General features: G+C 37.8%; 1 protein-coding gene across 1 annotated transcript in view; it reads left to right on the plus strand.

Annotated features, from left to right (window-relative positions):
• The window catches only part of LOC122808563 (cytochrome P450 2J2-like), a 555,879-nt gene that overhangs the window by 312,981 nt on the left and 226,468 nt on the right, over nucleotides 1–16,430 (plus strand). The window contains exon 3 of the mRNA XM_044079519.1: nucleotides 10,412–10,564. Within this exon, the coding sequence (XP_043935454.1) occupies nucleotides 10,412–10,564 (153 nt within the window). The remainder of the gene's footprint in view (nucleotides 1–10,411; nucleotides 10,565–16,430) is intronic.

The raw sequence follows: 16,430 nt of genomic DNA on the forward strand, positions 1-16,430 counted from the left end.
CAAACCTACACATTTTAGCTCTGTTTCTCAAGTCAGTTATATGTTGCAAATGCTTCCCCTGGTTTCTGTTCTCTTGTATAAAGCAAATGCCTCTACTCTGTAAGCACTTTTACACACTTTGATATACTTCAAATAATTTAGTTATGCCCTTGACACAATATGAAGTCATAGTTATGCCCAAATACAGCACTTTGCCAAAAGACATACAATTGCCTTGCTTTATTTTGCTTAATGTGCTCTTTTCTTTTCTTATTGTAAACGTTTTGCTTGTTTAAGCCCTTTTCATGCCCAACGTATGTTTCTTATTCTTGTTTTACTCTAAACATGCCCAACTTTGCCTTAAACACACTTGTTTTGTTTAAAACACGCTCATTTTTTTGTTTTACTGTTAATTATTTCATCAAATGCTTTTATCTTAAACATTTTCTTTAGTTAACAAACTTTTTGTACTTTGCGCTTGGCTGATAATGTGGTTTGTGCCCTTGTAATTCCCCCTTTTCATCTTTCATATCAAATAAATAGTTCATGTTATTTCTCATTACCATTGATTCTTTTCTGGCTATGTTTGTGCTCTTTTCTCTCGGTTTTACCTTCACTGTCGTCTTTGTACCTCATGGCTCCGAATGTTCTTCTCTCTTTGATCCCGATTCTGACACCATGTTGCTTTCATGTTTGGAACATGAAAAAAAGCCTTTGTGAGTTCTGTTTTACAAACACATCACTATTGAGACTTACTGACTTTAACTTAAGTAAACGATAAATCATATATATTGTGTATTACTTGAAATTCTTTTTATTTTTGTTATTATTGTAAATATTGAAACTACTGTATCTTGGAGGGTTTTTTTAGAGCCTTTTTGGAGCTTTTTGTAGACATTAAGAACACTGTACTGTGGAGTTTTTCTCCCTGGGCCTCCATTGAAAATGGGCTCACCTCGGCCCAATGGACTTTCCAGGTAAATAAAGAAATAAACTTATATATAAATTAACAACTGTGGTTATGTATGCTCTCTCCCTCTGGCTGCTTCTTCAAAATGTCACTAGACCATGCACATGCCTAGAATTTATACGTGCAGGTACAGCCTCTCATGCTTCTTAAAATATAGCATACACACACTTGTACTGTGATCTACAGTATCCATATTGAAAAAGTATGTTAACTGTGACACAATGTTAATTAGAAAATGACGGTCCATAGCACTGTTTTGTACATAGTGTATATAGGATGCTATCAGTGTGTTTTTTGTAACACTGAAATTTCTTTTGATACATGATGTACCTAACTATGAATTCTTAAAAAAAATGATGATTGTACTGTATTCTTGCATAATGACTGTATCTTGTAACATGCATACAATACAAGAGAAGAAGAAAACTAAAAATATTTGAAAAAAATATATATTATCTCATTACTTGTATCGGGCACTTTTTTTATCCAAGGTCTTGTGCACCCAGCTATCTTTTTTTTATTTTTGATTTACTTCTGTCCATGATATATGCTATAAAAATACAGTCTATATATCAGTGTTGCCTTGGTGAGGTTTTGTGAAAACAGGGTCCACCTCGTGAAGGTACTCACCGAGACTCGAGGATGAATACAGTTTCAGCACAACTACTCTCCTTTGCTTGCTGACTTTTCAACTCTCCATCAGAACCCCAAAACTGCATTTTCAGGAATTTGGATCAGGTAAAACCTGCCCAGTAAAGAGCTCTGCATGTGACAGGTGGTGTGAAATTCTTTTCAGGCTAGTTGTTAAACAATATAAGAATATTCCTTTAAAAAGAGAAGAGTAAAAGTTATAACTAGATTAGTTAAACACAGATAACACACACTTAAAAATGGCATTATGAGCATAAGAGCTATAGGGAAAAAAACAGACATAGGAAGAGAGATCTGACCTATGAAGGCCCAATGAAGAATTAACAAAAAATTCTCTAGATCTTTGTGTGTAATAAAGTGCAACTAGTCTCCCAAGCCTTGCTTAACAGCACATCCACAGTATTAAAAGAAGTACACTGTGAACGGGCAACTCCCAGCACAGCTCCAGTGATTCAGAGCAGCTTTTAAAGTGCAACTAGTGTATGTCTCTACTGCTTAATCTAAATACTTATTTGTCTGCCCTAATTGGGGAGCTTGTTGCTAGGACACCTCAGTCCTTGGCACTCTTCTTTCTGTCTACCCACTTGTTCCCCTGAAAGTCTTTCTCTGTAAATTCCCTGTAAGGTTCTCCCCTCCTCTCTGACCTACTCTCTATGCCATATCCACCTTCCTCAACACCATTACCTTACTTTTTATATCTCTTCACTCCCAAGATATAGCGGCTATTCCTCTCACCTACCTGCATTTAATATCTTTTGAGATAGTTTATTTTGCTAGTGTCTCTAGGGGCAGTCCATTGCAAGGGTGGGTGCTTAACTTTCCCGTGCTAGTTTCTACTAGCCCCATACTGCATTACTCCTACTGTATCACTTTCCTGCCCCCCCCCACTTTTCATGGTTCACATGTCCCATGGTCAGAGGTTTTAAAGCACCCAGGTAACAGCTACCCACCATCTTTAATCTCCACCTCCTGCTAGAGTGAGCGTTCCAGCAGCATGCTCCCAGTAACATTTTTTGTTTAAGTTTCTGATTATGTTTTGCTCATTACATCACAACTGTACATGCATTAACTAACTATGGGCATTGCTTTCTATGTCATAGAATTGTGTTGTTTCAAGGCATAAATGCTATACTTCACTGTTTAGGATACTAGCGTTGTTCATTTTGAGTAAAGCATTGTGTAGTTATCAGACTGTTAGCTTCTACTGTTTAACATTGGGATGTGTTGCGGCATTAGCGACTGATAACCTAGATGCTTTGTTAGCTTCTGCTGTTTGACATTGAGATGTGTAGCGGCATTAGTGACTGATAACCTAGATGCTTTGTTAGCTTCTATTGTTTAACATTGGGATGTGAAGCAGCATTAGCAACTAATAACCTAGAGGCTTTGTTAGCTTCTACTGTTTAACATTGAGATGTAGTGGCATTAGCGACTGATAACTTAGATGCACATATAACAATTTGAGCGGAAACAGTGGTTCTGCAGTAGCCAAAGACTTTGCATCTAAAACTATGTCAGATTAATGTACCTAAATAACCATGTGGTATTAGGCAAAAACACTGTAGGTCTTTAAAAGGATCGAACAGTGTGTACTGGTGTAGTACTGGTTAGATTGGCTGAAAACTTTACAGTTTACAACTGTTTGAGTCAACTATACCTAAATATCCATCTGGCAATTAAAATAACCAGCCATGAGCAGAAAGGATTGTAATAGTGCCTGCAGTCCTGGTTTTTAGCTCCAGTAGCTAATGCCTTCACAGCTTAATAACTGACTTTTGCTGTTTTAAGTATAGGCAACAATGCAGAGTTAGACAAATAGCCGTGAGTGATAAAAGATTTAAATAATGTGTATGGCTTAGCTGTTAATGGAACCCTGCTCCTAAATGTGTTGCACTTTTGGATAACAACAGGAGATAAGCTTGTGTGATGTATGTTTTCACCTCCTAACTGGTCGCTAATTGTACTAACTATTTGAAATGTCCATTCACTAAAAGTATTAGCTAAATCATTGTTTAAAGTATATATCACTAGGATCTAGTTTTAAAGTAGGAACAAGGAAAAACAATAAGATAGTGCAGTTCTCTGTTGACTCAACACTGTTTGTAAGCTCAACCTTCTTTCTTACATGAGGTTATTATTCTCTCCCTAGCTCCCAAGCCTTGCTAAACAGCACATCCAAAGTACTAAAAGAAGTACACTGTGAATGGGCACCTTTCAGTACTGCTCCAGTAATTCAGAACAGCTTCTAAAGTACAACTAGTGTATGTCTCTACTGCTTTATGTTAATACTTATTTATCTGCCCTAATTGAGGAGCTTGCTGCTGGGACACCTCAGTTTCTTGACACTCTTCTTTCTTTCTACCCCACTCCTTCACCTGATAGTCTTTCTCTGTAAATTTCCTGTAAGGTTCTCCCCTCCTCTCTGACCTACTCTCTCTGTTATATCCACCTTCTTCAACACCATTACCTTACTTTTTATATCTCTTCACTCCCAAGATATAGTGGCCATTCCTCTCACCTACCTGCATTTAGTATCTTTTGAGATAGTCTATTTTGCTAGTGCCTCTAGGGGCAGTCCATTCCAAGTGTGAGTGCTACCCACTCTGTTCGCCCTCCGCTTCGCTCTGGGCTCATTCTGCTCCCCTACCCTACCCCCATTCCCACACACCCCCAGTTCAATTAAACTTATAGTTGCTAACCACTCCCATCTTACCTCACACACCCACTCAACCAATCAATTCACACCTTCAATCCCCCACTCAATCATACTACACCACACCCTTGTTGCTAACCCTTTTGATAGCTTCTCTACAATCTAGTTTTATAGCCCCTACTCTCACTCACCTTCCCTACTACAAACGGTAGCATAAGTAGGAGGATAGGAAATAAATAAAATGCCTTTCCCACACCTACACTTAGCATGTTACACATTGACTTTTTGTTCTCCTCCTTTCTTCTGTCCTCACATCCTACCACACACAACTTCATCTCACCAATCCAACCCAGTGGCAAACAGATACCATACCCAATTCACTAAACTAATTCATTTCCCAATATCTCCATGTGACCTTTCACCAACCCATCGCTATCCCTACATTAATAATAAACCATTAAGCAAAATAAACCCCTACTTATCCCAAAGACAAGGGAAAATACTACAGAAACTACTTAAATTCTACCTATCTCTAACTCAACAACTAACTTGCTGTGGAGACATACACCCTAACCCAGGACCTAAGTCTTCAATCCATACAAATCTAAACCAAACAAACCCTCTTTATAGAAGAGCAACCTCCTCTCTACTTCTATTAAACATTAATGTAAGACGTATACTTAACAAAGTTCAGGTCCTCCATGCCCTATTGACTTTATATAAACCAGACTTAGCCATACTAACTGAAAATTGTTTGAGACCAGAACATCATGATAATGACATTACACCCCACTGGCTATAATATTATGTGGAAAGATAGGACAGGGAAAAAAGGAGGAGGTGTAGCCGTACTGTTTAAAAATCATTTTATATTGGATCAGATTAGCTACAACTCCCGGGAAGTAATTGATATGGAACTAATTCTTGCTAAATTAAAATTAAACTCTACCAAACATATAGTCATTGCAGGTGCCTACATCCCACCAGGAAATAACATTGCCACTATGGGAAACCTGCTACACTGGATGTCTACCTCCCATCCACAAGAGACCATTCTCTTAGGAGACTAACACTGACTGGTCTGAATTTACCAAATTTAATCCCTCTATACATATTAATCTTCATGGGTTTACCCAAATCATAGATAACCCCACAAGAGTCGATAAGAAGTCCAAACTTCAATCCATCTTAGATTGAATACTTCTGTCTGACCACACCTTAGTACACCAATCAGGCTGCCTACCAGACAATTTGATCACCAACCAACCTACCTTATTAGACATAAATCCCACCATAGTAAACAACCCATCCTTAGAACAGTCTACAATAAAATGAACTTCCAAGCCAAGAACCTAAACAACAAACTAAAATGCTGTAACTGAACTCCCCTAAAACAACTACCCCTAGATGAAGCAGTAGATTACTTTAATACAACCTTTCTCTCAATCCTAAACCATCACTCACCAGCCCGAACTATCAGAGTTAAGACAAGCTATGCCCCTTGGTTAACAAAAGAAACTAAAACCATAATGAAGGTCAGAGACAGAGCCTGGGCTCAATATCATAAACTTAAAACCTCTAACTTAAAACAAAACTACTTAGCACTACGGAACAAGTCCAAACAATTTATATGTCTTGATAAAATCAATTACTACAAAACCTTACAAGAGAAAAATGCTCATAACCCAGAGAAATTCTGGGCCTCAATAAGAAAATTACTGCATACAGGTAAAATCGGCACTCCCACACCCATACTTCCAACCAACAAAGAGAATACCCCTTCACAATTCAACACATTCTTTACAGAAACAGCCCTAGCTCTAACACCCTAAATACCACCAGCACTACTACTCCTCCAACCCTAACTAACCCTTCTACACAACAGACTCCCTCTAACTTTTCCTTGCCTCCAGCACCTACCCAACTTATTACTAAACTCCTTAAGAAGCTAAAACCTGCCACATTAGCTGCTGACAAATTTCCTGCTGATTTCTTTTAACTAACAGCTGAAACTGTATTCTACCCCATGTCTATACTCATAAATAGATCCATAGCAGAATGCAAAGTACCTAATCTGTGGAAAATATCTCATATTATTCCACTCCACAAAGGTGGCAACTCCCTTGAGCTCACCAACTACCACCCAATTGCAATTTTATCTCATTTATCAAAAATACTAGAAAGAGTAGTACATTCATAACTAATGCAATACCTCCTAAAATAACCTTCTATCTACATATCAACATGGCTTCTGACCCTCCCATAGTACCACCACTGTTCTACTTTCATATACCAACATAGTCAACACCCATAGAAACAACAGACTTTTTGTTTCCTCTATATTCTTAGACTTATCTAAAGCCTTTGATATGGTCAACCACACCCTGCTTCTCAAAACTCCATCTACCCTTAACATTAACTCCCTCACAATATCATGGTTCAACAGCTACTTATCAGGCCGCCAACAAGCAGTTCTTTGGCAGGACCAGATATCCTCCCTTCTACCAGTATCCATAGGAGTCCCTCAAGGCTCCATACTTGTTTTTTGCTGTTCTCCATGTTTACAAATCTGATAGCTGCCCCATCCCCCTCTGCCTCTATAATACAATATGCAAATGACACTACTGTCATATGCGCTGCCCCAACTTTAAGCGAGCTTCAAACAATAACAAAGCATAACTTTACTCTGGCTGAATCATGGTTTTCTGGCATTAAACTTATACTCAATCCCATAAAACAAAATTACTTCTCTTCAGTCCTGGTAGAGCTCCTGCACTAAATAATGATTTCACCATAAACTCCAAGGATAACACCTCAATTACCCCAACAACTGACACAAAACTCCTAGGAGTATTAATTGATAACAACCTAAAGTTTGACATACACATAATCCAAACAATCAAAAATGTGAACAAAAAGCTTGGTCTCCTGTATCGGAACAAGCAATTCATGACCAATTTTACCAAAGCCACTATTGCTAGAACACACCTATTATCCACCCTACTATATGCCTCCCCTATCCTGACTTATCTTCGCCAAGGCGAACTAAACAGAATGGCATCTTGCTATAACAAGATTGCCAAGTGTGCTACAGGTGCCCTCTAGTAGATCCCATTACTGCCTTTCCCTCAAACATCTCAACTGGCTTGAGCTGCCCCAACTACTTCTTACTACTCAACTCTCTAGAGCTCACAGACTGTACTACCTCTCTGACAAAACTCCAGCTCTACAGGATCTAATACAGCCCTACACCACCACCTGAACCTTAAGGTCAGCAGAACAAAGTCTCATAAAGGTCATCAAACATAAGAATGAAGCAGGTAAAACTCTTTTTGGCTGTACTAAAGCAAAAACCTGGAACTCACTCCAAAACCTTTTAACTTCTACAAGCTCTGCTTCACTATTTAAGAAAAAACTCAAAACCCACTATACTAACAACTGACTGTGACTATGCGACTGTCCAGGCTAGGCCACTATATTGCAGAGTCACAAGGTTTCCAGCAAAGATCAACTATAAGTTTCTAACCTCAGGATACCTATTCTTACTAGAAATCTGTAACCTCTGAATACTTATTCTTAACATTGGTCTATTTGATGGTATTGATCTAAATGCTTGTGAAAAAATATTGAATTGTTTATTTTGATGCTATTGATTGTTTATGCTATATGCTGAAATTTTAATTATGTTTTCTAAATATTTAAATGTATGTATTGTAGCATTGTATTAACTGGAGCTTTTCTCCCCGGGCCTCCACTGAAAATGGACCTGTGTCCTGTCGGACTTTCCCGTTCATCAAATGTAAAATAAAAATAAAAATAAATAAAAGGTGTAAGACTAGAAGAGAGTGTGGTGATACATAAGGTGAGGCAATGGAATGAGGTATGTTTGGAGGGTAGACTCTAGAGGTTTGTGATGACATTGTGGGAATAAAGGAATTACCTAGGGAATGGTCCTTTTTCATTACTTTATATAGCCTTTACTTCTGACATGTCTGAAAAGATATTGAATGTAATAAAGATCAACTTGTTTTTGGTTAACAGAAAGATAAGTGTAGCAGTTCTGGATGGGGAATAGTCTAAAGAAGGGCTTGGAAAGGCTAAGCTGGTAGAAAGATGGCTGTCGAAGTTTACTGCAGACAGATGAAAAGTATTATGCATGTGCCCCATACAGCCACATAATGAAACGAATCTGAGGTGGTGATCACGCCTGGACTGGATGCCTGAAGTACAGGAAGATGATAGTGGAGGCAGCAAAAAGAATGCTGTGATGTATCCAAAGTGCAATATACTTCAAGGTCAAACAAGTAATAGTACACTTTTATGTGGCCTGACATGCCTAGAAGTATGCATTCAAAGTTTTGATAAGATGGGTCACTATTCTTAACACTGCAGCAGAAAAGATGTTTGAGCACCATTTCAGAGGATCTTATAAAATAATGCAGTCAAGTCAATGACTCATTAAAAAGAGATTTGCTTAAGTAACAGAAACAGCCACAGAGTTATGCAGCTGATCGCAAGATTAGAAAAGCAAATAACCAGAGAAAAAATTATGGTTCCCATGATAAAATAAAATAAATAAAAAACCTTCACACACTGGATCCAACCTAGTTTGTTATCGTCAAGAAAAGATAATACCTACTCAACCTGCTGTACTTCTTTGAGAAGGTCACCAAGCCAGTGGATGAGAGAAAAATCATGCATATTACCTAGCTTGACCTGGCTAGTACATTTGAACAATACCACACTTGGGCATTGTAAATAAACTCACAAACATAGTCATAAACCACAATGTCACATAGCCAGCTTGCTTTTGGATAGGACACAGGAAGATAGGTTAGGAGAGACTTCATTCACAAAGAGGCCAGTTACTAGCAGAGTCTATCAGGGCTTTGTATTGGTTTTGCTCTAGTCTGGAATCTTCCGCTCGGAAGTCAAGGTCAGTGTGTGGATACTGGCAGACCACGCTTGCTGATGTTTATGAACTAGGAGTAGTCATCAAATCCATTTAAGACAGTAACATTTTAAAGGAAGAACTAACACTGTCAAATTATTGGAGCCAAAGCCACAGATTACATCTCAGTGGCAAGAAATTTATAATAGTACCCTTTGGGAAGTCAGGCACCATAGGAAATTACCTCATTGATACAGGTTTCAGTGCTGGAGTTAACTATTGTGAGTAAGGTGAGTCTGGGGAGGATTAAGCCCCCAATCACCTTACTCATATGTACTAACCCTAAATCTGCCCCTGCCCCTAACCATAACCCTCTACATTGACTTGCAACTCTCCTTTCCCAATAAAAATATAACTTTGGCCTAGGGATATTGTTAGGGTTTGAGTGTAGTGACTGGAAATGGTTTTCATACTTTTTTATTTCAGTTTTGTTGTGTTTTGAATTGCTGGCATCAATGAGGTTTGCTTTGATGTTTAGTTTTGTTTAGAATTCTACAGCTCCATTACATGTGTGCTTAGATCCTCATTAGATTTAGACTTTTGTTAATGTAGGGCTTGTTATAGGTTTCCGTAATTTGTATTAGAACTTCTGCTAGCTGTCAGTTTTGCCTATACTGCCTTTCTTGTGCCCATTTTATGGGTGAAAAGGGTCCTTATTTTTAGTTCACCTTTCTGGTAAGTAAAAGCAGCAGTGCATGCATAAATAAATACATACATACATAAATGAACAAGTCATACTGTACGATTTTCCTAAACTCTTCTACTGTGCTATATTAGTAGTGGTTCAAAGTAGGCTCTAGATAACTGCCATATTCTGGACTGCATAGTTGTGTTCCTTTTTTATTTTATTTATTTTTTATATTATTTTTATTGTATTTTATTTTTGTTTGTTTTTTAAGCCAAATAGCATAAAAGTATCATAAGACCTTTTGCAGACATGACCCATGCCAAAGACAGCTATCATGCAGACAAGGAAACGTGTCTTACATGTTTATATACTAGGGGCAGAAAATTATATGCAGGTGATGATTGATTATAAAGATGTAACTGTCAGACCACTGCACAATATTTAAACAATCAGTTCAGACTTAGATTGTACAGGGAATATTTTGGATTGAACTTGCAAAGTTTGGTTGAATGAGAGCCTATTATATTCTAGTCTTTTTCTCTGTAGTGTATTTTAATTAATGAACTTTGACCTCCACAGGTATTGTTGGAGCCCGCTATGGCCAAAGCTGGAAAGAACAGAGGAGATTTTCCCTGACACTGCTGAAAAATTTTGGTCTAGGAAAAACATCAATGGAAAAACAGATCTTTGAAGAGGCAAAACACATGGTAAAATATTTTAAAGAGAATGAAGGTATTATTAACTTCTTCATATAAAAAACTCATTTATATCATTTATATCAGTGTTGAGGGTTATTCTATCACTGAACCAGTTAAAAACTTTGAATCCATGGGATTTTCTATATGAGTTCTTTATAGAGGTCTGTAAAGAAAATGTAAACCAGGGTGCTGATTCACTAAGTGTCTAATCTATTAGGTAGGTAATCAATAGAGGTGATGATATGTTGCATGAATGAGACATGTATGACAATGCTGCTCATGCATGATGTTCAGCAAGGACTGAGTGCATATATCATATTCATGTGTGATGTGCACGTCTGATTGGTGACATTCATGCATGATCTGTATCCTTGAATAAGACTGTTAATGGTGTTTATGTATAACGCTGGACATATGAATGACTAAAAACATCATGCTGATATATGATGGACATGTAAGAATGTGTATAAATAAGTTATTCATGATGCTTTGCATAATAAATGAGTGAATGTGTGACATTTAATTATGATGTGCATGTATGAATGAGTGCAGACAGAATGTTAATTCTTGATGCACTTTTTTGAATACAGCTACATATGACATGCATGCATGATGTTACACATATGTGACTTAGTGAATGCATTATATTCTTGTGTGATTTTTATCTATATTATACTTAATACAAAGAGTATAATATACAATAAGCAGATGTGTTTCTTATTCACAATGTGCATTTGTTGACTGGATATATTTACTCAGACAATTAAAAACAGCTATGGTGCCATATGAGCAAAATAACACTCATAAGCAATAAATAAATAAACAAATAAATACAATAAAAGCAAGCAAACCCACTCCAAAAAAATTACTTCACCGTAGACTAACTTATTAATGTTCATTTTATAGAATCTGTATCTAAGCAACTGAATCAAACCAGACCAAAAACATAACAGGACTGTCCAGGACTATAAACAAACTATAACTTCACCTTATAAACTGTACATCTTCACCTCATTAGACATGCACACAACAAAATTCTAATGAGAATTAAACCAACTACTGTTGCACAAGAAAATCTACCTGGAGAATATCTGAAAACACAGATGGAGCAATAGAATACCCCACAGCAATTCTAATTAACAGATCAATGACTGAGCCCTAAGCCTATATATTAATATACTTAAACCCCTTTCCTTAACAGCTATGTATTATCAAACTGGAAACAAACATATATCACACCCCTACAAACATACCTCTCAACCTCTTAGCACAAGAAATCTGGATGGAGCCAAAAATCAAGGGGGCCAAAGGCCCAAAAAATAGGGACAGATTTTAAATATTGTTCTTATAAACTTGCAAAGCTGTTAGAATAACAATTCTTGCATTAAAATGCATTTTCTGAAGGATATGAAGCCTGAAACTGAATGCCAGTCATTATTTAATGATTTCAATCCTCCATGATGTGCAAGAAAAACACAAAATTTATGAGGAACATACCAAACATATGAGGCAAAAATCTGGACATTCTGCAAAGATCTGGACAGTTGAAATGTATGCCTTCAAACACCAGCAGCAGCAGTACAGTGTACAAATTTCAGACATTGTTATACTATTTCCTTTATCAAAGATCCTGGAAAATGCATACATATACAATTTTTAAACTACCTCTTGACACAATAGTCTATTATACCCCTTTGAAAATGAATAAAGACCAGGATACCTGACTAAAACTGCCAAACTGACTTTTCTAAACACAATTAATCAACCAAAAAAGCAAGAAAACCTAGTAGCTTCAGCTGATTCTATAAAAGCTAAATGTTTCCTTTCTTGTTTCATGGATTAATGTATTAGTTTCCATCTGTTTAATTGTTTTTAAATTTAAGGTATTTCAAATTGGTTGTTCTAATGCTACAGAATCTGTGTTAAGTGTTATATACTTTTTAATTCTTTTATCAGTAATTCTAGTAGACACAAGTATAATGTTTGCTTTTTTTAAAGTAATGTGGCAGTTGGTTCAGAAGATTAAGGTTTTGTGCTATCACTCATAGGGTATATAGTTTGATTCCCTCAACGCTCCTTTAACTACTGTTTAACTTTGAGCAGACCCTTTAACCAGATGTTGCCACTGAAAAGGGACTGCGTGCCCAGTAGTCCTATGTGGTTAACAAATGGACGTTACTATTAAATTAAATTCTGGGTCTTTTTTTTGTGAGAGAAATGGACAGCCTGGTGAAGTTGCATAAGTTCTGATTGTTTTCAGGTGGAGGTAGGGTCTCAGTTAATTGCTTTTGTTGTCTGAGGTGTAGAACTTTTTAATTAAGTCTTCAGCTTCTGTATGTGCCAGTCTCAGGCTATACAACAAAATGTTAAATGGCTGAAAATCACCATAGTCTCACCATGCCCCTTGTTTGCTCTTAAACTCTGTGTCTTTCTTGTTGTCTACCCTTTGTGTTAATTTGACCATGAAACTCCTTCCTTCTCTACTTTCATTGGTTGTTGTCATTAATTACAAAAGTATGATGTTATGAAGTCACTCCTTTTTAACTACTAAAATTATTTTTCTCTCACATTGTTTTCCATAAGGAACTGGAACCATGGATTTTTCCATCTAGCTGCATCTCTAGCCAGCTTGGTTGAAATGGGCATCCAGGGACAATGCAGCAATTGGTTCATGTTTACAGATAACAACCTACTATTTAAAAAAAACAGAGACAGTGTATGAGAGATATAATTGAATAATGTTCATAAATGCAGGCAAAGCTCTCACACATAGTCTCAACTACTAACAAGCAGGTTATCAGTACCATGCAGCACCACACTAAAACAATCACAGATAGCTCAGACCAGACAAATAGACTTAAATAAGCTGAGGCTCTTAAACTTATCCAGCCTAAACCCCAAAGTTCCCCTAAATGTAATATAAGAAAAAAATGAAATCAACAACTCCAGAAACACACAACAGAGGCAGTAACTACCATGAAACATACAACCAACACATCATCTCAAACCAAAAGCCCATAACACAGACTTCTACACAATCCGATATCCCAGATATAAGTGACTCTGTAGTCAGGCACACAGATCTGCCACTCACTAGGCTTTGTAAGCAGAGGGTCAGAGTCAGTTGCCAAGATCAATTACAATATGAATGTAGACAAGTCCTTTCACCACAATTACACATATGACCCAGTCATGAGTGTAAATTGCTTGAGATGTACCTCGCTGGACTATATGAGGAGAGAGACAAGCTGGAGCTCACAAAAACATATGTCCGAGGAAGGAGCAGCATTCTTCAATCATCAAGAATGATTCTGTAATAGAAACAAAAGATTATTGACTTCAACAATTGGCTTAGCGTCTGGTGTCATTCAAAGGCAATGCAATAAACATCAGCCTGGGAATAGACGGCAGACAATCTTCATTATATTGCCAGGGATTGCCTACACTTGTCCCCACAAGGCTTTTATATATTGGCTAAATTCTTGTCCCCCCCCCCACATGGCTATTTTAGGCAACATCAATCTCCTAAAGATTCCAAAATAACAAAACAGAATTGGGAAAACAGGAGTATTAACAAATAAATCTCCACTCCCTGCAAGCATTCCTAACCCTGGAAAATGTTTATAGATGTTGTTATAGAGACCTGGTTCAAGACAATTTAGAGTACTCCATCAGTGTAGGGTTTAAATGCCTACTACATGTTCAGACCCACCACACGAGATGAAGGCACTAAAGGAGGTGGTGTCTCTGTATTAGTAAAAAAAAATCCCCTCCAGAGGCATTAGAAAAATAATACATACAAAGATTTCAAGCATAGGTATTAATGCCCTTCTAGCTTGCCAATATACCAAAACACTTGGTCCCGTAATAAGTATCCAGGCTGTTTTTTTTTAAATATCTAAACTAGTACTTGCTTTAATGTAATTTGGTAGTCTGTTCCATGCATCAGCTACTCTGTCAGAGAACCAATTAGTACACTTATCATTCCAATAGAATCTTCTACACAGGCTGTCTAATGATTCTGCAGTACTTTTTGGTAACCACAAACATTCCCAGGTAGTTGTCACTAAATGCCCTATATACCTGAATAAGATCTCCACTTAGATATCTGTAAGAGACACTGTACAAGTTCGGATATTTTAGTCATTCATAATAACTTAAATTGGGTCTACTTCATTTTATTGAAAACACATTTCACTGAAACTCATTTTGTTAAAAGCTCATTTCTCTGAAAGTTAGTTGCCTGAGCACAATTCACTGAAAGCTCACTTCACTGAAAACTCATTTGACTGAAACTCATTTTGTTAAACCCACTGTAGTGCGATCCTGGAGTTAATATATATAGTAAGGGGGTGTGGAGGGCACATTGAAGGGTGAGGTGGGCATAGCCCCCCACATAGTTTGGGTATATACTATCTTCTGGAAAGAGTAATTGATTCGACTTGCAAGTATCTATGTCTAAGGTTTACAACGTTTAAAATAGGTGGGGGGGGGCTACATTCCCCACAACCCCCAAATTGAGTGATTACCTGGCTAATTTCAACATCCCCTTCCAGTATGATGAACCTACTGTTTATGGGGAAATCCTGTATCACCAAATTCTAGGCACATGTACATAGATGCAGCTGTTCCCCTTTGGAGTAAATACAATGGGCCGGATTCACAAAGGCTTGCAGGGAGTCTAAGAGTAGAGTAAGACTCCATGCAGCCAACATGTTCGCTGAGCGATCCAGGAAGAGCTGGTAGGGGCGTATAACAGAGCTCCTTAAACTAGTCCTACATGGACAGGGCTTGGATATGCAAATTACCTCAATTGCAGGTGAAAGCTATGCAAATTAGGTAAATTTGCAATCCAGGAAACCCAAACCTGTCTAAGTAGGAGTAGTGTTATTTGCAGAAATGCACTCAGTTGATAACTGAGTACGGTTCTGCAAATAGCAAAACGGAGCCGTGACAGCTGCAAAAAAGCATGCATTTACAGGAGGAAGCATGCCAAGGGCCAAAAATATGGCCATTGGCAATGGGAAGTGATGCAAAATAGAAATAAAATAACTTTTTTTTCATCCTGATCTCTGGGGTTTAACTGTAGCTCAGCACCGCCCAAACACGCTGCACCCTAAAAACCAGAAAGTTAATAATTAAGATCCACAAATGTGGATTTTATAGCTAAAATGAATTTACAATGCAAGTGAATGGCAGGCTGAAGACAACATGGCCACCGGGTAGAGGTTGCTAAGGGGGGAAGCTCAGTCTAAGAGATGTAACCAAGCATTAGTAGGCAATCCGATGCAAATGAGAGTTAGGATAGTGAATCGCAAGTTTACATAGGAAATGAGCACAGTCAGTGGCGTGTAGGAGTAGGATAAGGGGAGTACCAGAGTAGAAGATAGGTGACATCACGAGGGGGGTATGTATGAAAGGAGTGAAGCTCATTGGAGCAAAGTGTCATGTGTCAGCTAACAATTACATATTATTGAAAGAGGTGTATCAACAGATAGGCCAGGTAAAGTCAAGAAATGAAAGGTGTATGCCGTGGATAACACCAAAGTTTCTTGCTGAGCATGCATGCGCGTGTGTGCATGCCAGAAAACCCGGGTAAGACAGTGTGCGTGTATGTAAGTGTGTGTGCGCATGTGTAAGCTTGAGTAAGCATATGTAAGGCTGTGTAAACAGTTGTAAGCACGTTTGCACCGGTGTGTGTGCATTTTAACAAGAATAAGCAGGTTTTAGTCCGTGTAAGCATGTGTGCACGCATGTTAGCTGGTGTGCGTGTGTTTGCGCTTGTGTGCACGGCGCTCCCCCCAGAGGAAACAGAATGGAAAAAGGAAGCACACCAAATAGTAGGGAAGTTACCAGGGAGTACTAGCAGAGCTAGCAGGTGAAAACAATCAGAATCAGGC

Source organism: Protopterus annectens, chromosome 8.part0 (assembly GCF_019279795.1).
Source record: "Protopterus annectens isolate FY-2018-M chromosome 8.part0, PAN1.0, whole genome shotgun sequence".
Lineage (NCBI taxonomy): Eukaryota > Metazoa > Chordata > Ceratodontiformes > Protopteridae > Protopterus > Protopterus annectens.